At 36.9% G+C, this 18741-nt stretch overlaps 1 protein-coding gene across 1 annotated transcript in view; it reads left to right on the top strand.

The window, feature by feature from the left end:
- The window catches only part of ipo7 (importin 7), a 32712-nt gene extending 14722 nt beyond the window's left edge, over positions 1 to 17990 (top strand). The window contains exons 10-25 of the mRNA XM_059350871.1: positions 593 to 692; positions 818 to 894; positions 1551 to 1667; positions 2755 to 2844; positions 3537 to 3702; positions 4255 to 4415; positions 6324 to 6452; positions 9302 to 9368; positions 9520 to 9645; positions 10467 to 10564; positions 10672 to 10767; positions 11555 to 11775; positions 12643 to 12851; positions 13728 to 13934; positions 14024 to 14140; positions 17172 to 17990. Of these exons, the coding sequence (XP_059206854.1) occupies positions 593 to 692; positions 818 to 894; positions 1551 to 1667; positions 2755 to 2844; positions 3537 to 3702; positions 4255 to 4415; positions 6324 to 6452; positions 9302 to 9368; positions 9520 to 9645; positions 10467 to 10564; positions 10672 to 10767; positions 11555 to 11775; positions 12643 to 12851; positions 13728 to 13934; positions 14024 to 14140; positions 17172 to 17269 (2079 nt within the window). The 3' untranslated portion in view covers positions 17270 to 17990. The remainder of the gene's footprint in view (positions 1 to 592; positions 693 to 817; positions 895 to 1550; positions 1668 to 2754; positions 2845 to 3536; positions 3703 to 4254; positions 4416 to 6323; positions 6453 to 9301; positions 9369 to 9519; positions 9646 to 10466; positions 10565 to 10671; positions 10768 to 11554; positions 11776 to 12642; positions 12852 to 13727; positions 13935 to 14023; positions 14141 to 17171) is intronic.
- Positions 17991 to 18741: the final 751 nt, after the last annotated feature.

Raw genomic sequence — 18741 nt, 5'->3', positions numbered from 1 at the left:
TTATTAAATTAACTTAAACAACTGAGGTGATAAGTACAAATGTGAAGTGTGTAAGTCAAAGTCAAGTTAAACTTTATTTATAGAGCAAAAAAAACGTTTAAAAAAACCGGGGTTGACCAAAGTGCTGTACAGATATCACCGTTGCAGGAAATACGGTAAAAACTAAAATACATAAACACAGTGCAACAATAGAATAAAATAAGTAAGTCAGTTACATCATCAGTAATGTAAATGTGGAGGTGTGAGCAATATGAAGTGTAAATGTTGTAAAGTGGAAACAAAGCAGAAACCAAACAAAGAGAATGTGCTGCTGGCTGATGGAGAGAGCAGCGTTGAAACAGGTTTTTATCCTTTTAGGAGCCTGAAACAGGTGCTCCAAATACACAATCTGCTGATGGTGCCTTCAAGGACACATAGGAGAAACAATAACTGGTCAACCACATCAGCACATCAACACTAGACGGGGGCCGTCACAGTATAAAAACAGCTGAATATCTAGTAATCATGTCACAGAGCTTGTAAGAGGCGGAACTATCCCGGCATTAACTGCTCGTCCCACTCCTGATTGTGACTGTTTTTTTGTTTTTTTCAGGGCATCATTCAGGATGTGGTCTTCCCCCTCATGTGTTACACAGACAGTGATGAGGAGCTGTGGCAGGAGGATCCATATGAGTACATCCGCATGAAGTTTGGTAAGAAAGAAAAGGAAAAAGTTGATGTTTGTGTGTGTGTAATCCAAAAAGATGTGTGTGTGTGTGTGTGTGTGTGTGTGCACCGGTGATGACTAACCATTTGTCCAATCTCTGCTGTCTCTTAGACGTGTTTGAGGACTTCATCTCTCCAACAACAGCAGCCCAGACACTCCTCTTCACTGCCTGCAACAAGAGGAAAGAGGCAAGTTGAAGATGTTTCTTGGTTCTTTTTATTCTGGTTTTTCACTTTTAGTTAGGAAAAAACCCAAAAATGGAAAAGTAAAAAATATATCTACACCTGTCCCCACCTGTATTTACTAAATGTAATGTGTATTTAGTATTGTGCATTTAAAATAGCACTTTATATTTACTGTGCAATCAGGCAATCTGCAATATAATCACGCACCTAACACTTTAACACTTCAACACTTCAGCACACTTTAATCAGCCCTTTGATATCTAAATTTAGCGTTTAACACTACATATGGTCCCCTGACCCTTGGCCTGTATGTTCCATGATCCACTATACTTTTCACTGTTCTTGCTTTTATTTTTATTTTCTGTTCCATTATGTTTTCAAGGACAAGTTTTTTTTTTTCTCTATGTAATTACTCCTCCTGCTCATTCTGGCCATGAAGGCCAACTCTTCTACTTGTTGTTACTGTTGTTTTATTGATTTTATTGTCTTATGGTCAATCTGCCAAAGGGACTAAAGATGGAAATTAGCCGTTGGCTATAATCTTGCATATTTACATGTATATGTTCATTAATATGTATTGTCCCCTTTGTAAATAAATAAATAAACTCAAACTATTCACTTTCATTGAGGCCTAATTGCTGATGTTCTTGCTCCTTCAGGTGCTGCAAAAGACGATGGGCTTCTGCTACCAGATCCTCACCGACCCCGCCTCCGACCCCAGGAAAAAGGACGGCGCCCTCCACATGATTGGCTCTTTGGCTGAAATCCTGCTGAAGGTAAACATGTCACAGATTAAAAGACATTCAGGGTTCGTATGGGTGCCTGAAATCCTTGAAAATGCTTGAATTTATATGTATTTTCAAGGTTTAAAAAGTGCTTGGATTTTGGATAAAATGCTTGTAAATGCTCGAAATTCTTACTGTATTTCTCTTGTAATCTGACTATATCCATCTATAGACTATAGAACAGGGATGGGCAACTGGAGGCCCGGGGGCCGCAAACGGGCCGCACCCTCACTTGAAGTGGCCCTCAGTACAACTACATGCATTTGAGCATGAAATCTGAAAAGTGCAGTGTAAAAATGCACAAAATTACTTCTTGCAATTAATTTTGGTCTGCTGTTCTTGCACTGAAAAAAATGTATTCCTATTTATACTGTTCTACATGCATTTGAGCATGAAATATGTTAAGTTACTGCACTGTAAACATTTAAAATTGCATTTTCATCATATCTGGTGAAGTGCACGGTCCTATATGTGGCCCTGTGGTAGTGTCCATTAAAAACTGTGGCCCCCTCCAGCATTTAAGTTGCCCATCCCTGGTATAGATAATCACATGTTCAATGTAAAAAAATAATGAGTAGCCTATCTGAAATGAAAACCGCTTAAGTGCTTAAGTGTACGAACCCTGGACATTGTTTCCATTCTGAGCAAAACGTGTTGAACATTTGCAGCATCGTGCAGCAAAACAGGCTTTTTTAACCGCCTCTTCCTGTTTTTTTTTTTTCACCACGACTGGCCTCATGAGCATCTAGTCGGAAATGATCGCCTCAGACCAGGGCAAGACATGATTTAGCAGAAGTTGGTTTTAAGCTATTGGCGCAATGTCTTTCCTCATCACTAAAAGCCAAGTAAATTGTGGCTTGGCAGGCGATTGAAATCAGTTTCAATATTTTAAAGCTGTGGACCAAATATTCAAGTGCTGATAGTTGTCAACAACCAGTTTACTCCATGTACTCTTGGCATGTTTAACTTTAACAAAAAAACATCCAGGACTCTAGAAACAGGCTGTTCAGACTGAGTTTAAGTGTGTTTCTTACTCTCTTTGCAAACCTTGACAGTTTGTAATTCTTCTCCTCCACAGAAAAAGATTTATAAGGACCAGATGGAGTTCATGCTGCAGAATCACGTCTTCCCCCTGTTCCGCAGTGAACTGGGCTACATGAGGGCCAGGGTGAGTCATCCTCTGGTGTAATAACATGACTAAATAAGGTGCTTTGACTTAGGGCTGGGCGATATATCTATATGAAAAAAATATATTTATATTTTTAAATGTGATATGAAATTAGACCATATCATGTATATCTATATAGTTTTAAAAATGTCTTTCTTTATATATAAATGCTACCCTTACTAGGGTTTTTCTTATTAAGTTCTTTTGTAATGTTTATTCTTTTCTCATATAAATATATTTATTTCAGAAAAAGATTGGCCTATTTTATTTCATTGGCTATTTTTATTTAAGTATTATATTATTATTATTATTATTATTGTTTATTTATGATATATTTTTATTTAAATGTGCACTTTATGGAGCTTCGACTTTTAAAAAAAAAAAAAAAAAAAAAAAAAAAAGGTACTCCTGTTATACAGTATTTATGTTCACTTAAATAAACTGTTTCACTAAAACTACTTGTGACATGTCATATTTGACTTTGACTGAACATTTGCTCTCACTTTGTGATAAAAATATCAGGATATATATCATATATTGATATTCAGCCTAAATATACCAGGATATGACTTTTGGTCCATATCGCCCAGCCCTACTTTGACTTAACACCAGCTTGTTTATTGTCTCAGTCCTTTGCTTTAGTTTGTCATAAACTGTATATCTAACGTGTCCTATGACCTGTTTCCACTCAGGCCTGCTGGGTGTTGCATTACTTCTGTGAGGTGAAATTCAAAAGTGACCAGAACCTGCAGACGGCTCTGGAGCTGACCCGCCTCTGTTTAATCAACGACAACGAGATGCCAGTTAAAGTGGAGGCAGCTATCGCCCTGCAGGTTCTCATCAGCAACCAGGAGAAAGGTGAGACCCTAAACTCATTCAGATGTTTGTACTTTACTGACTTGACTCAATTATTTTTTTTTCTTTTAATGTAGTAATGTTTGTTTTTTAAACTTACATTTTATTGCAATTTTTGCAGCTTATACAGACATATAAATACAAATTCACATTTAGTCTGCTGTTTTTCATTTGTGATCTGCTTAATACAGCATTAAAGTCTATGCATCAGGTCAAATGTGTATAAAGCATATGGTTAAACAAAAGTAACACAAACAATAAGTACTTAAATATTAAACTGTGTAAAGTCAGTGATTGTTTGTGTGCATACAGATGTGTATGTGGGAATGGGAGGAGTGGGTTTTGTCATTTTATTGTCCGTTTTAATTCTTATTTTTTGTAAAGCACTTTGTGTTGCATTTATATGTATGAAAAGCGCTATTTAAAAACAGCTGAAATCAGTAATATTTATAAAATTTTATTCCCCCCTTCCAGTAATGTAATTTGGTATTAGTCCAGTTTAGTAGTTTTCTTTGTGTCTCTTTATTAACTGGTGTGTTTTCTATCTTCCTGTAGCCAAAGAGTACATCACCCCGTTCATCCGGCCAGTGATGCAGGCGCTCCTGCACATCGTCAGGGAGACGGAGAACGACGACCTCACCAATGTCATCCAGAAGATGATCTGTGAATACAGCGAGGAGGTGACTCCCATCGCCGTGGAGATGACGCAGCACCTGGTGAGTGTACCAGTAAAGATTCATCATCATTTTTACGGGAAGCCATCAACAGGACCGGGAATCTTTTAAAAATGCTTGAATTTTAATGTTGCGTTTTCAATGTTTGAAAAGTGCTTTCATTTTGGATAAAGTGCTTAAAATTGTATCTGCATTTCTTTAACAACAAAATCTTATGGAATAGAAATATAATTAGTTGGAGAACCTGAAATGAAAAATAATAAATTTCTGTATATATGTATTGGAAGAAATATGTAATTTATCACAGCTGTAAGATGCTGTAAAAGCTTGAAAATGGACCTTAAAAGTGCTTGAATTTGACCTCGGAAAAGGTGTAAGAACTCTGAAAAATGTTCAATAGCGGTACCATTCCCTTACTTTAATACCAGACATGAGTCTCCCATCTGTGTTTTAATGTGTTTTTCCTGCATGCCTCTATGATGTGACGTTAGACAGCCAATCACCAGCATTATTAGACACTTATTGTCTCACTGACGCTCATAAGATGGACTCCTTAGGCATTGAAATTTGATATTGAGAGCTGAGGCATTAATCGATATTATGTAGGCAAACCATTCATGCCTAGAGTTTGGTACTCAGCCCGAACCGTCAATGAGTGCTTTGATAAACTTCCTGTGGCTGCAATGTATAATATATATAAAACAAATGATCATAATGATCCATAGTACTTGGAATAAAAAGATGGACTACAAGCAACCGAGATAAGTCACTCACTGTGTTATCCAAAAGGGAAGAGATTATCCAATTGACATAAATTGCCAGACAATAATGTTGCTGCTACCTTAAATTAAGTTGCCAAAGTGCTGAAAACATTTTTCTCTTCTCTTTAGCCAGCAGAAGTTTGTAAAAAAAGTGTGCAGTCAGTTCATTCACATGGCAATAAAACGCTGCTAAAACAGTTTCACAGCACCTCTTTTTTTTTAATCTTTTATTAAGTTTTTATCAACAATTTTTGCAACAATTAAAACAAATGCAAGCGAAGCCAAACACAAAGCTGCCTGGGGAGTGCACACTAGTCTTACAATATTGTAGAGTGGTATGTGTTTCAATTATTATTCAGTCCATTATCAGCATTTAGAGTCCTCTACAGGGTCCATTTTTCCCCATTTCCTGTCCAGTTGAGCTTCCTGTAGCCTCAATATATTTGTCAATTATTCCACTAAAAAGATTTCTTCCACTTTGATCAGATATTCATGATGAGTAATATCAACCTCTTCTATTAGTTTCCATAAATAAAGCACTAAACAAGTCACTCCATGCCCTAATATTTGCTGTAACATAACACATACATACAGTGGAATGTTTTAAGTCTCGTCTCAAGACCCATTTTTATTCCTTGGCTTTTTAACACTGCGTGAGTTTTGTGGTCCTCTGTGTCTTTTATTTATTTTATTTATTTTACTACTTTTAACTACGTCTTTTATTTTATTTTACTATGTTTATCTGTTTGATTGTATTGTTTTATTTATGGCATCATTTTAGATTTATACACTTATTATTTATTGCTGATTGGTATATGGATTTGTTTGTTTTATTGATTTTATGTACAGCACTTTGGATACGTTTGTGTTGTTTGTGCCATACAAATGTGCTATACAAATAAAGGGGGATTGGATTAGATACCATTTCCCAGAATTACAGTTATTCTTTGTCATTTACAAATGATATCCACAGCAGCTCTTTACCGAGATCTGATGCTGAAAATGTAGCCTTTCAGTCAGTTAAACATGATGTCACATGCATATTCTGCTAATGCTTTTAAGCAGAGGATGTGATCCAATTTAGTAGGTTTCCCCTGTTTTTTTCTCTGCTGTAGAGATAATAAATCAGTCAGATCTTGGAGAGAAATGGACGCAGTGCTGAATGTGTTTGTGTTTGTCTCTTTGTCAGGCGATGACGTTCAACCAGGTGATTCAGACGGGTCCCGACGAGGAGGGGGGGGACGACAAGGCAGTGACGGCTATGGGCATCCTCAACACCATCGACACGTTGCTAAGTGTGGTGGAGGACCACAAAGAGGTGAGCAGCATCGCCACTAAGCACACTGCCCACACACACACACACACGTTCTGGTCCTTCTGTCTTTGTGAGGACCCTCATTGGAATAGTGGATTCCCTAGCAAGGTTTTAATAGTTGTGAATTTTTCATTAGTTTTAGTTTTAATTGGGTTGTGAATTTTTGTTTCCAAATTCACTTAGTCTTAATGCTTGTCTTTTCTTAGGACTGAAAGGCACACAGCCAAAAGAAAGCTTCCAACTTTCATGCTTTGTGACCAAATACTCATAAGAACACAATGTTAATGTTTTAACTTTTGTCCTTTACAACATTTGAGCTGTAATAAACATTTGTTCTTTGAGGTTCGATTTGAATACCTGCAAGAACACAATGTTACTATCTTCTGTTTTTTTTTCTATTTCTAATAATAAAGAAACTCTTTAGTTTGGTATTTATTTTTTTGAAATGCTTTAGTTTTAGTTTAGTTTTTATTAGTTTTAGTTTTTTGTAATGGGGTATTTGTTGGGTGGGAGATTAAAAGAGGTCACAGTAAATTTTGCCTTTATTTCCTTTGTCTGATCCATCTTCATTATGTATGAAAAAAGTTGACAAAGACGAGAACAAAGGACATTTTCACTATAATTTTAGTTAGTTTTGTAACCACACAATACCGTTTTAGTTAATTATCATTATCATGTAACCTTTAACCCTTAAAACAAAGTCTGGAATCTCAAAAAAGCCTTTAAAGAAGTGAGGACCGGCTGAAATGTGCTCACTTTGCAAAAATGTCCTCACTCTGTTGGTTAAAAACATGTTGTGGTCCTCACTATGTAGGAAGTACAGTTTGCTAGCTTTAGTTTGGTATTTACTTTTTTGAAATGCTTTAGTTTTAGTTTAGTTATTCGTTTTTTGTAATGGGATATTTATTGGGTGGGAGATTAAAAGAGGTCACCGTAAATTTTGCCTTTATTTCCTTCGTCTTATCCATCTTCATTATGTATGAAAAAATTTGACATGACAAAAATGACTTTCACTATAATTTTAGTTTCTTTTAAGGGTTAAGGTTACATGATAATGATAATTAACTGCAACTGTATTGTGTGGTTACAAAACTAAGTCTGAAATCTCAAAAAAGCCTTTCAAGAAATGAGGACCGGCCGAAATGTCCTCACTTTGCAAAAATGTCCTCACTCTGTTGGTTAAATACGTGTTGTGGTCCTCACTATGTAGGAAGTACAGTTTGCTAGTTTTAGTTTGGTATTTACTTTTTTGAAATGCTTTAGTTTTAGTTTAGTTTTTATTAGTTTAGTTTTTTATAATGGGATATTTGTTGGGTGGGAGATTAAAAGAGGTCACAGTAAATTTTGCCTTTATTTCCTTTGTCAACTTTTTTCATACATGATGAAGATGGATAAGACAAAGATGAAAAAGGACATTTTCACTATAATTTGAGTTTCTTTTAAGGGTTAAGGTTACATGATAATGATAATTAACTGAAACTGTATTGTGTGGTTAGAAAACTGAGTCTGAAATCTTTAAAAAAGCCTTTAAAGAAGTGAGAACCGGCCAAAATGTCCTCACTTTGCAAAAATGTCCTCACTCTGTTGGTTAAAAACGTGTCCCGGTCCTCACTATGTAGGGAGTACAAGAACACACACACACTCTCTCTCCAGGCTGATCACTCATCTCGGTGCCACTTCCTCTGCAGAAGCAGCTCTGGTCTGCTGTAGCGTTGCTGCCAACACACTTCAGCCACCCACCAACTCCTGGGAACACGCTCTGTTCTCACCGTGCTGAAATGACTCAGAGGCTGAGGCAGACGCTAGAAATAGTGCCGGGGCACGCTGCCACCGTGTCTGCTGAAACACAGGACCGCCGGCCAACAAGCCGTTAGATTCGACCGAGCGTCTCTTTACACCGAGGACTTTAGGTTGCACAACAGTTCAGCAGTTTATGTTTCAGCGATGGTCAGCGGACGTCACTCTGCTTCGAGGAAGTGCAATTATTTTTATTTCACCAGTGAAATTACGGGGAAATTTAACCTGTTCACTTGGTGCCAGAGGAGATATGACAGGACTGACGCACTAAGTGCATATTTAAAATAATAAAATACTCATTCACTGAATTCATAAGCGTTTCCAGACCTCAACACTGATGTTTGATCATGTTTTTAGTGCAGGAGGGATTCAGTTCATCATTTATACATTTTTATTCCTTGGCTTTCAACCACACGAGACTCTGCTCTTGTTTTTAATTGTTTTATGGTTTGCTTTTATTGTTTTTTAAATTGGTGTTTTTTTTAAAAAGCAAATTAGAAAAAATTGAAAGCAACCAGATGGATGAAATAGATTTCATATCAACCAAAAAGGTTTACGTATGAAAATAATTGACAAAGACGAAAACTATGCACATTTTCTCTATAATTTTAGTTAGTTTGTTTTGTTACCGCAAAATACAGTTTCAGTTCGTTAAAGTTTTCATTGTTTTATTTTATTTTTATTCTGTTTGTTTATGTAGAGCACTTTGTTGCGGCTGTGGTTGTTTTAAAGTGCTTTACAAATAAAGTTGATTATAAAGTCACATCCTGGATTTAAAAAATTGGAACAAGAAATGATGTCTTTGATGCAAGCTTCCCTTTTTTATATAAAATTCAGTTACATACAGCTATAATGTTTAAAACATTTGGCTCAAATATGCTTTGAAACTGAGTTTTGCATGCATTTAATTAGGTTCTTAAACGGATAATTCGGTTTGTTTGAAGTGGCTTTGTAAGAGGAACTTATCTGTAGTCTGTGTATTACAGCAGCTGTATCTCCTTTAAGTTATCATATTTACCAAACCCTCATTGTATTTCTCCCTGGTGCTGTTTCAGATCACCCAGCAGTTGGAGGGCATCTGTCTGCAGGTGATTGGCACGGTGCTGCAGCAACATGTTCTGGGTGAGCAGGTCCTTCCTGAGCCGCAGCATTCCTCTTGCATGTTGCACTAAGACGCTGTCTGCCTCCCTGTCTAAGAGACGCTCTATTGATAATAATAAAAAGACTATATTTACCTCCACTGACTCGCATCTCTTTCTCTTTCTTTTCCCAGAGTTCTACGAGGAGATCCTGTCTCTGGCTCACAGCCTGACCTGCCAGCAGGTCTCCCCACAGATGTGGCAGCTCCTGCCACTCGTCTATGAAGTCTTCCAACAAGACGGCTTTGACTATTTCACAGGTAAATAGGTGGCTGGAACTACTGCTTGCATCCCTATAGGAATACCGATCCTCAGGAAAATATTCAATACCGATTTTTTTTTTTTTTTTTTTTTTTTTTTTTTTTTTTTTTTTTTAACTCTCAGCATACACCTTCAATGTTTGAATCTTATTTTATTGAAAAACAATAACACAGCAGTATTTTTCTTTAACAAATAAAGGAAATCACAATGTCTGAGATAGTTAATATAATATTGAACTTAAAATAAATAGCAACAATTTACAGGACAAACTAACAAAAGAACTGCAACCATAAATAAAGTGTCCTGAGTTTTTGGTTTCGTTATAGTAAAACATATATACAACTAGGGTTGTCACGATACTAACATGTTCAACTCGATACCGATACTCAGGAAAATATTCGATACTCGATACCACAAGGATAAAAACAAAGACCCCAAAATTTAACAAATATTTTTATTAAGAGAAATGCAACATGTAAAAATTAACAGAACCACAGGTTAAAAATTTGTAATCAAAAACAGTTGTGCAAAAAGAAACTGCAACTATGATAACAAGCTTCAGGTCTGAGGTAGTGCAAAAAATAAATAAATAGAATAAACAATTACAATTAGAACAATATTTTGAGGTTGTATGCTGTGCACAATATTAGGCAAGCTTGATAAATAAATAACAATAATTTAAGTGTTCATTCCTTCCATTCCTTTGAAAATGAGTATCGTATCCGGATACAACGTTTTAGTATTGATACTTTTTTGAGTATCGATACTTTTGACAACCCTACATGAGACACTCAGCTTTGTGAACGTGTTTGTGTTTCAGATATGATGCCACTTCTTCATAACTACGTCACAGTTGACACAGACACTCTCCTATCTGACACCAAATACCTGGAGATCATCTATAGTATGTGCAAGAAGGTAAGGTGCAGGTGCTAATACAGGATGCAGCAGACTGTTTGCAGGCTAATTATTAGTGGTGGTGGGTGTGTATCAGGAGGTTTACCTGAGCCTCTCACTTCATAAAGGTCCTGACAGGAGATCCAGGCGAGGACCCAGAGTGCCACGCAGCCAAACTACTGGAGGTGATCATCCTGCAGTGCAAAGGACGCGGAATAGACCAGGTCAGAACGTCACACATTTACACCTCAAACTGGTTAGCTGAAGAGAAGCACCGACATGTTAGGGCTGGGCGATATGGACCAAATGTCCATATCCCGATATGTTTAGGCTGAATTTTTTTCAAATCAAAGCTCCATAAAATGCACATTTAAATAAAAAATATCATAAATAAAATAGACCAATCTTTTTCCGAAATAAATATATTTATATGAGAAAAGAATAACTAACATTACAAAATAACTAAATATGACAAATCTGAGTAGGAAAAAAATTGAGCTATATCAATATATGCGATATGGTCTAATTCCATATCACATTTAAAAATATATCGCCCAGCCCTAACTACAGGTACATCTCAAAAAATTACAATATCATGTAAAAGTAAAAAGCAATTATTTCAGAAAGTGAAACTCGTATATTATATAGATTCATTACACATGGAGTGAAATATGTCAAGCCTGTTTTGTTGTAATTTGATGATTCTGGCTTAGAGATAATGAAAACACAAAACGCAGTGTCTCAGTATAAAATGAGAATATTGAAATACAGGCTTGAAATATTTCACTCTGTGTAATGAATCTTTTATAATATAAGAGTTTCTGAAATAATTGACAAAAAATACTTTTTCATGATATTCTTATTTTTTGAGATGTACCTGTATAGAGCCTTGAAGCTGCACAGGATGCATTCACTCCTGGCCTTCACAGGGACCAATCCTAATATTTGCCATAAAAACACCCATAAAGCGTGATGCTCTGTTGAAGATATAGGTCTTGCTGGTTATTGCAGGTTGTGCCCTTGTTCGTGGCTGCTGCACTGGAGCGTTTGACGCGGGAGGTGAAGACCAGCGAGCTGAGGACGATGTGCCTGCAGGTGGCCATCGCCGCACTTTATTACAGCCCTCCTCTTCTCCTCAACACTTTGGAAAACCTTCGCTTTCCCAACAACACCGAGCCTATCACTAACCACTTCATCACCCAGTGGCTCAAAGATGTCGACTGCTTTCTTGGGTAAGAGTTTTCAGTGTTGGTTAGCGCTACGCTACACCGACTGTTGGAGCAATTAACAGTCTGTGTGAAGTACAGTTATTGCTGTAGGCTATTTTATATCCTTCAAATGTTGTTTCTTTATTCTTTTACTATTTATTCTGTTGTTTTGAGACATGTCTATGGTGAAACCAAAGAGGAATTTCCACTCGGTGGATAATAAAGTTTTCGTATTCTCTAGCAGCAACTGCAGTCACTTAACATTCATACTTGACATTACATACAACCCGATTCCAAAAAAGTTGGCTCACTGTGTAAAATGTAAAGTATTTTCCTGTTTGAATATTAAATATTTTGTCTGTGTATTCAATTGATTGTAGGTTTTGAAAGATTTGAATGATTGCTTCTTTTCCTTTTTTTTATTTATTTATTTTAAACAGCGTTTCAACTCTTTTGGAATCAGTTGTACTTGACAAATGTATAAATTATCACTGCAACTATTAAAAATTTCATTGATATTCATCTTTAGTTTTGATGAAGACAAATGCTGATCTGTACAGCCCAAAATTATTTTCAAACTTTTTGGTAAATATTTGTTTTATTTCAAGCCCAAAGTTTATGATTGGACCAAAATATTTGACCATTTGTTCATTTGGTAGATTTTCCCTCTGCTCAGAACTTAAGTCTGTTTGCTGCTTGTCTAATTTGTACTTTATCAGCCCTTCTAACTGCTTTGCTTTGAATATTTGCTGTTAATTACTACCAAAGCTCCAGAGCCTAAATTTTTTTTGGGGGGCAGCCCAAGTGGATTTACCAAGTCATTGGTCAAATTTAACCATAATTTCCGAACCGTTTTCATAAATCCAACTAACCTGTTGTTCTCCCTCTCAGCCTCCACGACAGGAAGATGTGCATTCTGGGACTTTGCGCTCTCATCGACCTGGACCACAGGCCTCAGGTGGTGAACCAGGTGGCAGCTCAGCTCCTCCCAGCAGCGATCCTCCTCTTCAACGGGCTGAAGAGGGCGTACGCCTGTCGAGCAGAGCACGAGAACGACGAGGACGACGATGATGAAGACGGCGAAGATGAGGACGACAATGGTAAGACATTAATGGTTCAGTGTTACTCTGCAAGATGAGTTTAGTGCATGAAGATTTAAGATCTTTTTACTGGTTTTTAAATCTCTTAATGGTCTTAGTCCAGCCTATTTATCTGATTTACTTTTATCCTCTGAACCCTCGAGGACCCTCAGGTCTTCTGGGAGCCTTTTTCATAATAATAGTTAGCACAAAAACCCAATGTGAAGCGTTGTTTTCTCACTGTGGTCCACGTTGGTGGAACAGCCTCCTGAAGACCTGAGGCCAGCAGAGAGACTTCAGATTTTTAGGAGCAAACTTAAGATTTTTTTTTAAACTTAAGGCTTTTACTTGAACCATTTTAGAATATTTTTCTGCTCATACATCTTAGTGTTACAACATCTTCATGTATTAATTTATTTATTTGCTACTATTGATTAGTCTATTTTTATATAAATATATTTTATCATGCTCTACTTTTTTTTTTTTTACTCTTTTTATTGGATTTTTCTTTTCAAACCATAAAACAAGACATACATTCAACAAACAACAGACACTTCAATCAGAAAGGACCATGCTCTACTTTTTAATTAGTTTTCATCTTTTTTATCTAGCTTTTTTTGCTTTTATCTTGCCTTACTTTACTTTTATTTTTATCGAATTAATTTCTAATCTGCCTCCAGTGTTTCCTCGCTGCTCCACGTTGAGATGGAGCTTCCTCAGTTTGTGCTTTGTTTTTAATAGGATGGTTGGATGGAGGGTGTTTGCTTGTTTCTATGTTTTAATATTTTTTTTATGTGAAGCACTTTGTGTTACATTTCTCTTGTATGAAAAGTACGAATAAAGTCTGATTGATGATTGAAGTGATTTGTAAACGTTCCCCTGACTCTCTGCCTGTAGCCGAGCTGGGCAGTGACGAGGATGACATCGATGAGGAAGGCCAGGAGTACCTGGAGATGCTGGCGAAGCAGGCGGGAGAGGACGGAGACGATGAAGACTGGGAGGAGGACGATGCTGAGGAGACGGCACTTGAGGGCTACACTACAGCTGTAGATGACGAAGACAACTTAGTGGACGAGTATCAGATCTTCAAAGCCATACTACAGAGTAAGCATCTCTAGAGGAAAAAAAATAAAAATAAACGGTTCAGTGAAACAAATATTTCCGTCACTAATGTGTCTTTACTGTGTCTGCAGATATCCAGAGCCGTGACCCAGCGTGGTACCAGGCACTAACACAGGCCCTCGACGAGGATCAGGGCAAACACCTTCAGGACATCGGCACACTTGCAGACCAGAGACGGGCAGCACATGGTGAGCGTCTGATGAGACTGCACCAAAATTTGCAAATTAAACTCTGATGCAGCCCCTAAATCTGACAATAAAGCAACTTTTTTTGTTATGATTTCGTTGCATTTTTTTAAAAATTCCCAAATGTCTACACATTTACTTTGAATACCTGGTACTGTAGTATTCATAGCCTCTATCACATTACACTACAGTCCATCATGTAGCTGGTAAAGACCATTTTATCACGTGAGCCCACATGATAGTCTGGCCTTTCCCCCGGTCCAATCGCTTTCAGTAGGCGGGAGCTGGATGGGAGTATTTACCAAAACAGACTCCTTTAGTCAATCAGTGTACCAAAACATGTTACACTCTTCAATGGATACACAGGAGGCAATATTTTTATTCCTAGGTGGGTAAAGGCAGAGGGCGGGCCATGCCTTATCCCACCTACAGGGTTTGTACGGGTGCTTGAAATCCTTAAATTTAAATGTTGTATTTTCAAGGTTTAAAAAGTGCTTGGATTTTGGATAAAATGCTTGAAATTACTTCCTGTATTTCTCTTGCAATCTGACTAATTCCATCTATGGACTATAGATCAGGGATGGGCAACTGGAGGCCCAGGGGCCGCATACGGCCCGCACCCTCACTTGAAGTGGCCCTCAGTACAACTACATGCATTTGAGCATGAAATCTTAAAAGTGCAGTGTAAAAATGCACAAAATCACTTCTTGCAATTAATGTTAAAAAAAAAGAAATCACAGTAAGTGGTTATTTTTTATTTGCTTCAAACCTTTTGTATTCCTATTTATACTGTTCTACATGCATTTCAGCATGAAATATGTTAAGTTACTGCACTGTAAACATATTTAAAATTGCAGTTTCATCATATCTGGTTAAGTGCACGCTCCTATATGTGGCCCTGTGGTAGTGAACATGAAAAATTGTGGCCCCCTCCAGCATTTAAGTTGCCCATCCCTGCTGTAGATAATCACATGTTCAATGTAAAAATAATGAGTAGCCTATCTGAAATGAAGACCGTTCCTAAAAGTGTAACACCATCTCTGTTGGTATGGTTCAGTGAAATCTCCCCCTTTTAGTATGTAAGTACTCATCTAAAACATGCAATTTACAACAGGTGTAAGATACTGGAAAAGCTTGAAAATGGACCTGGAAAGTCCTTAAAAAATGCTTGAATTTGACCACTGCTAAAGTGTACGAACCCTGCAGCTAGGAATAAAAATACTGTACTACAGGATACATGATAGCATTTTAGGACTAGCAAACTTTGCAGAATCCAGTTAGAACAGTTAAAACATATCTGCCTCCACCACCTCTTTAAGGGTTTACTCCTGTTTTATTTTTATTTATTTCATCCATTTCACCAATTAGTGCAGCTATGGCAGCGTTTCCTGTCCTAACAGTAGCGTAGGAGCTGGTTCCTTCGGGAGCCGCCATTACTGTTTGGCAAGCAGCGAGCTGTATTTGACGTCATCATCTAAAACGCTGTCCCTGATTAGGAACATTTAAAACTTTTTGGAATCAGGAGAAAGGCCATAGTAGTACAGAGAGCCAACAGAAAATGTTGAGCTCATGTGACTGGATGCTCTTATTACCAGGCTACTGAACATGAGTGGGATGATAAAAAAAAAAACAAAAAAAACATTTCACCTCATGAAATAAAATGACGTGTGTTGTGATCCTGGTTGAGTTGTAAAATGCCAGTAGACTGTGGAGCGTCCTGCCTGCTCAGCTTCTGTCACTGTTTGTGAGCCAAAGTGGAGAAAAAAAAAAAAAAGAGTACAGGAGCTTCCTATGAACCAGAGTCCAGTGTTTTTTATTGTTCCCAGGGTAGAAAATATATATTTATTGTTATGGGTGATTTCTTTCCCCCAGATATTTGAAATTTTGAGGCATTTTCACACATTTATTTTTGCCCCCTTGGTTGTGTTTTGAGGCAAATACCTTTTTAAATTTGGTTGTCTCCAAGGTTATAATAGTTTGGGATTTTTCATTCATTTTAGTTTTAATTTCATTGCGATTTTTTGTTTTCAAATTCAGTTTGTTTTATTTCGTTTTTAGAGTGAGTTTACTAGTTTTAATTAGTTTTTATCTTTTGGAAAAATGCTTAGTTTTAGTTTAGTTTAATTTTTTTATTGTTTTAGTTTTTTTGTAATGGGGTATTTGTTGGGTGCGAGATTTTAAAAAAGTCATAATAAATGTTTTGTCTGATCCATCTCCGCCCCAATAAGTTTATTAAGTCATAAAACCAAATAGATGAAATGGAACCAAAAAGGTTTACATATGAAAAAAATGTCCAACTCTTCACACCATCTGTGTAGTAAATGAGCAGTGAACACTTAAGGCAGGGGTCGGCAACCTTTGAGATAAAACGGCCTTAATTGAGGCCTTATTAGCCTTCCAACATTGCTAATAGGTTACAATGAGCAGTTATTAAGATGCTTTTGTCAGAATGCAGTGAGGACGGAAGTGAGGGAAACTCAGAACTAGACTTGAAATCGGCTATATTTAGAGATTAAGGCGTCGGGCTGCAGACTTTCAAAAGCTAGGGTGCACATTTAAATTGACTAAAATGTTGTTGTTTTTTTAAATGTTTTAGTGCTGTTTATAAACCACATTTTTACAATTGAAGAATACAAATTGATTTGGGCCTACATCAATGATAAATAAAAATTATAATGTAAAAAAAACAAACGTATTTCATATAATTCTTTGGTCATCCTCTAATCATCTAAATTTTGCCAATTAGGGCCAAGTATGAAAGTCACAAATTTATGAGATTTAAATTGGCAAATCTAGGAGAAAAAAATCAGATTTATGAGATTAAAAGTGGCAAATCCAGGAGAAAACAAAACAGATTTATGAGATAAAAAGCTGCAAATCCAGGAGAAAAAAAAATCAGATTTATGAGATTAAAAGTGGCAAATCCAGGAGAAAAAAGGGAGCCGGAGGTTGCCGACCCCTGACTTAAAGAAACAACTTTATTCCCCTTCACATTTGTAATATTTTAAGCATCTTACTTATCGTCTTATTACAGAATCCAAGATGATCGAGAAACACGGCGGGTACAAGTTCACAGCGCCAGTGGTGCCATCTACTTTCAACTTTGGAGGCACTGCTCCAGGAATGAATTGAGTCATCCGTTCTACTTTTTATTACTCTGTGACTGATTGTAGTGAAGTGAAAAAAAGCTTGTGTTGTTCCCTTAAATAGTGGTTCCAGAACTGGTTCTTCTCAGTCATTCTTCAATCTGTCAAATGGGGAAATAGCACCAGAAGATGTGGGAAAGCAACCAAAATGCAACCAATGGCTGGGGAAAACAAACCAAGAACTTGAGCACGATGCAAGAGAAGAGGCTCTGAACAACGTTGTCTTCTGGAGCCCAGCGTGGACGGGATACCATGACGTCAACTCTTTTGTTTTTTTTCCCACTTAAACAAAATTTGGGGGATTAACAGTTAGAAATTGATAATGGGACTAAATATTTCATTATCACTGTTGTGGCCAAACGGCCGTAATAAGATTATACCTCTGGTAGTGGTGATATCTACGTTATTTTCTGCATAAACAAACACTCATGTTTATGTACATACAAGCCAAGGTTATTGATTTTTCAAGTAGCCTTGAAATACAACAAGAGGCATTTGTAAGGTGTTAACAGCTGTATTCATATGTAGCATATTGGATACTTCATAGCACTATGTGATGCCTGATCTCTGTAAATTAATGACTAGCACTTTCATATTGTTCAGGTCTCCTAGCCTTCTGTATCAGACTGCAAATTTTTTAAATTGAAGACTATTTAAAATGAAAAAAAACAGCTGTAACTTTGTTACTTTGCAAGCGACTTCTGTAACGGCTGGTTGTCACGCATCTGGTTACAGAGCGGATCGGTGGGCAACTCGGAAACTTTATTGATTTCAGGAAAAAGAGAATGCTCTTGGTGTTAAAGTACGGCTACAGGACATGTGTTTGTGAGCACTGAAAGTACAATTGAATACATCATTGAAGCATGTACAATTGGACTTATCGTGAAGGTCTCAAGCTTTTGGTTGATGTATGGATGAACCATCTATATATACAACATATTAAAAAGAAAAAGCTAAGGGAAACCGTGAGCCCGAGTGTTTCCTTAAGTAGACTTGTACTGTGTACCTGCTCTACGTGTTTAATTTCAGGTTCACTTTAGCTGCCTTTTTTTCATATTTTTAACACTTCAGTTTGTTTACATAATGCCACTGTTTTTTTTGTTTTTTTTTGTTCAACAAAAAAGTGTTTCTGCATACTAAATACCAGGGAGGATTAAAGAAAACAAACCATAACACAATGCTGCTGTCTTCTATAATAAAGCAGCATGAACCACTAGTGCAGTGGTCGGCAACCTTTTCCATGAAAAAAAAAAAAAGACATTTTTGGGCAAAAAAATGAAAGAAAAATCCCTCTGGAGCTGCATCTTTGAGCCTTATAATTAAAGTAATTTGCCAATTTCTCACTGCAAATTAAGCAAATCACTCACAGGAAGCACTGACAGTTAATATAAACTATTATGTCTTTTCTGTGTTAGGTAGTTTTTGCAGAAATGTATAGAAGAAAATAAATTGTGAAGA

This window comes from Centropristis striata, chromosome 2, assembly GCF_030273125.1.
Source record: "Centropristis striata isolate RG_2023a ecotype Rhode Island chromosome 2, C.striata_1.0, whole genome shotgun sequence".
Classification (NCBI taxonomy): Eukaryota; Metazoa; Chordata; class Actinopteri; order Perciformes; family Serranidae; genus Centropristis; species Centropristis striata.
Note: the sequence above shows the minus strand (reverse complement) of the source record. Positions and strands in the feature narration are given on the sequence as shown.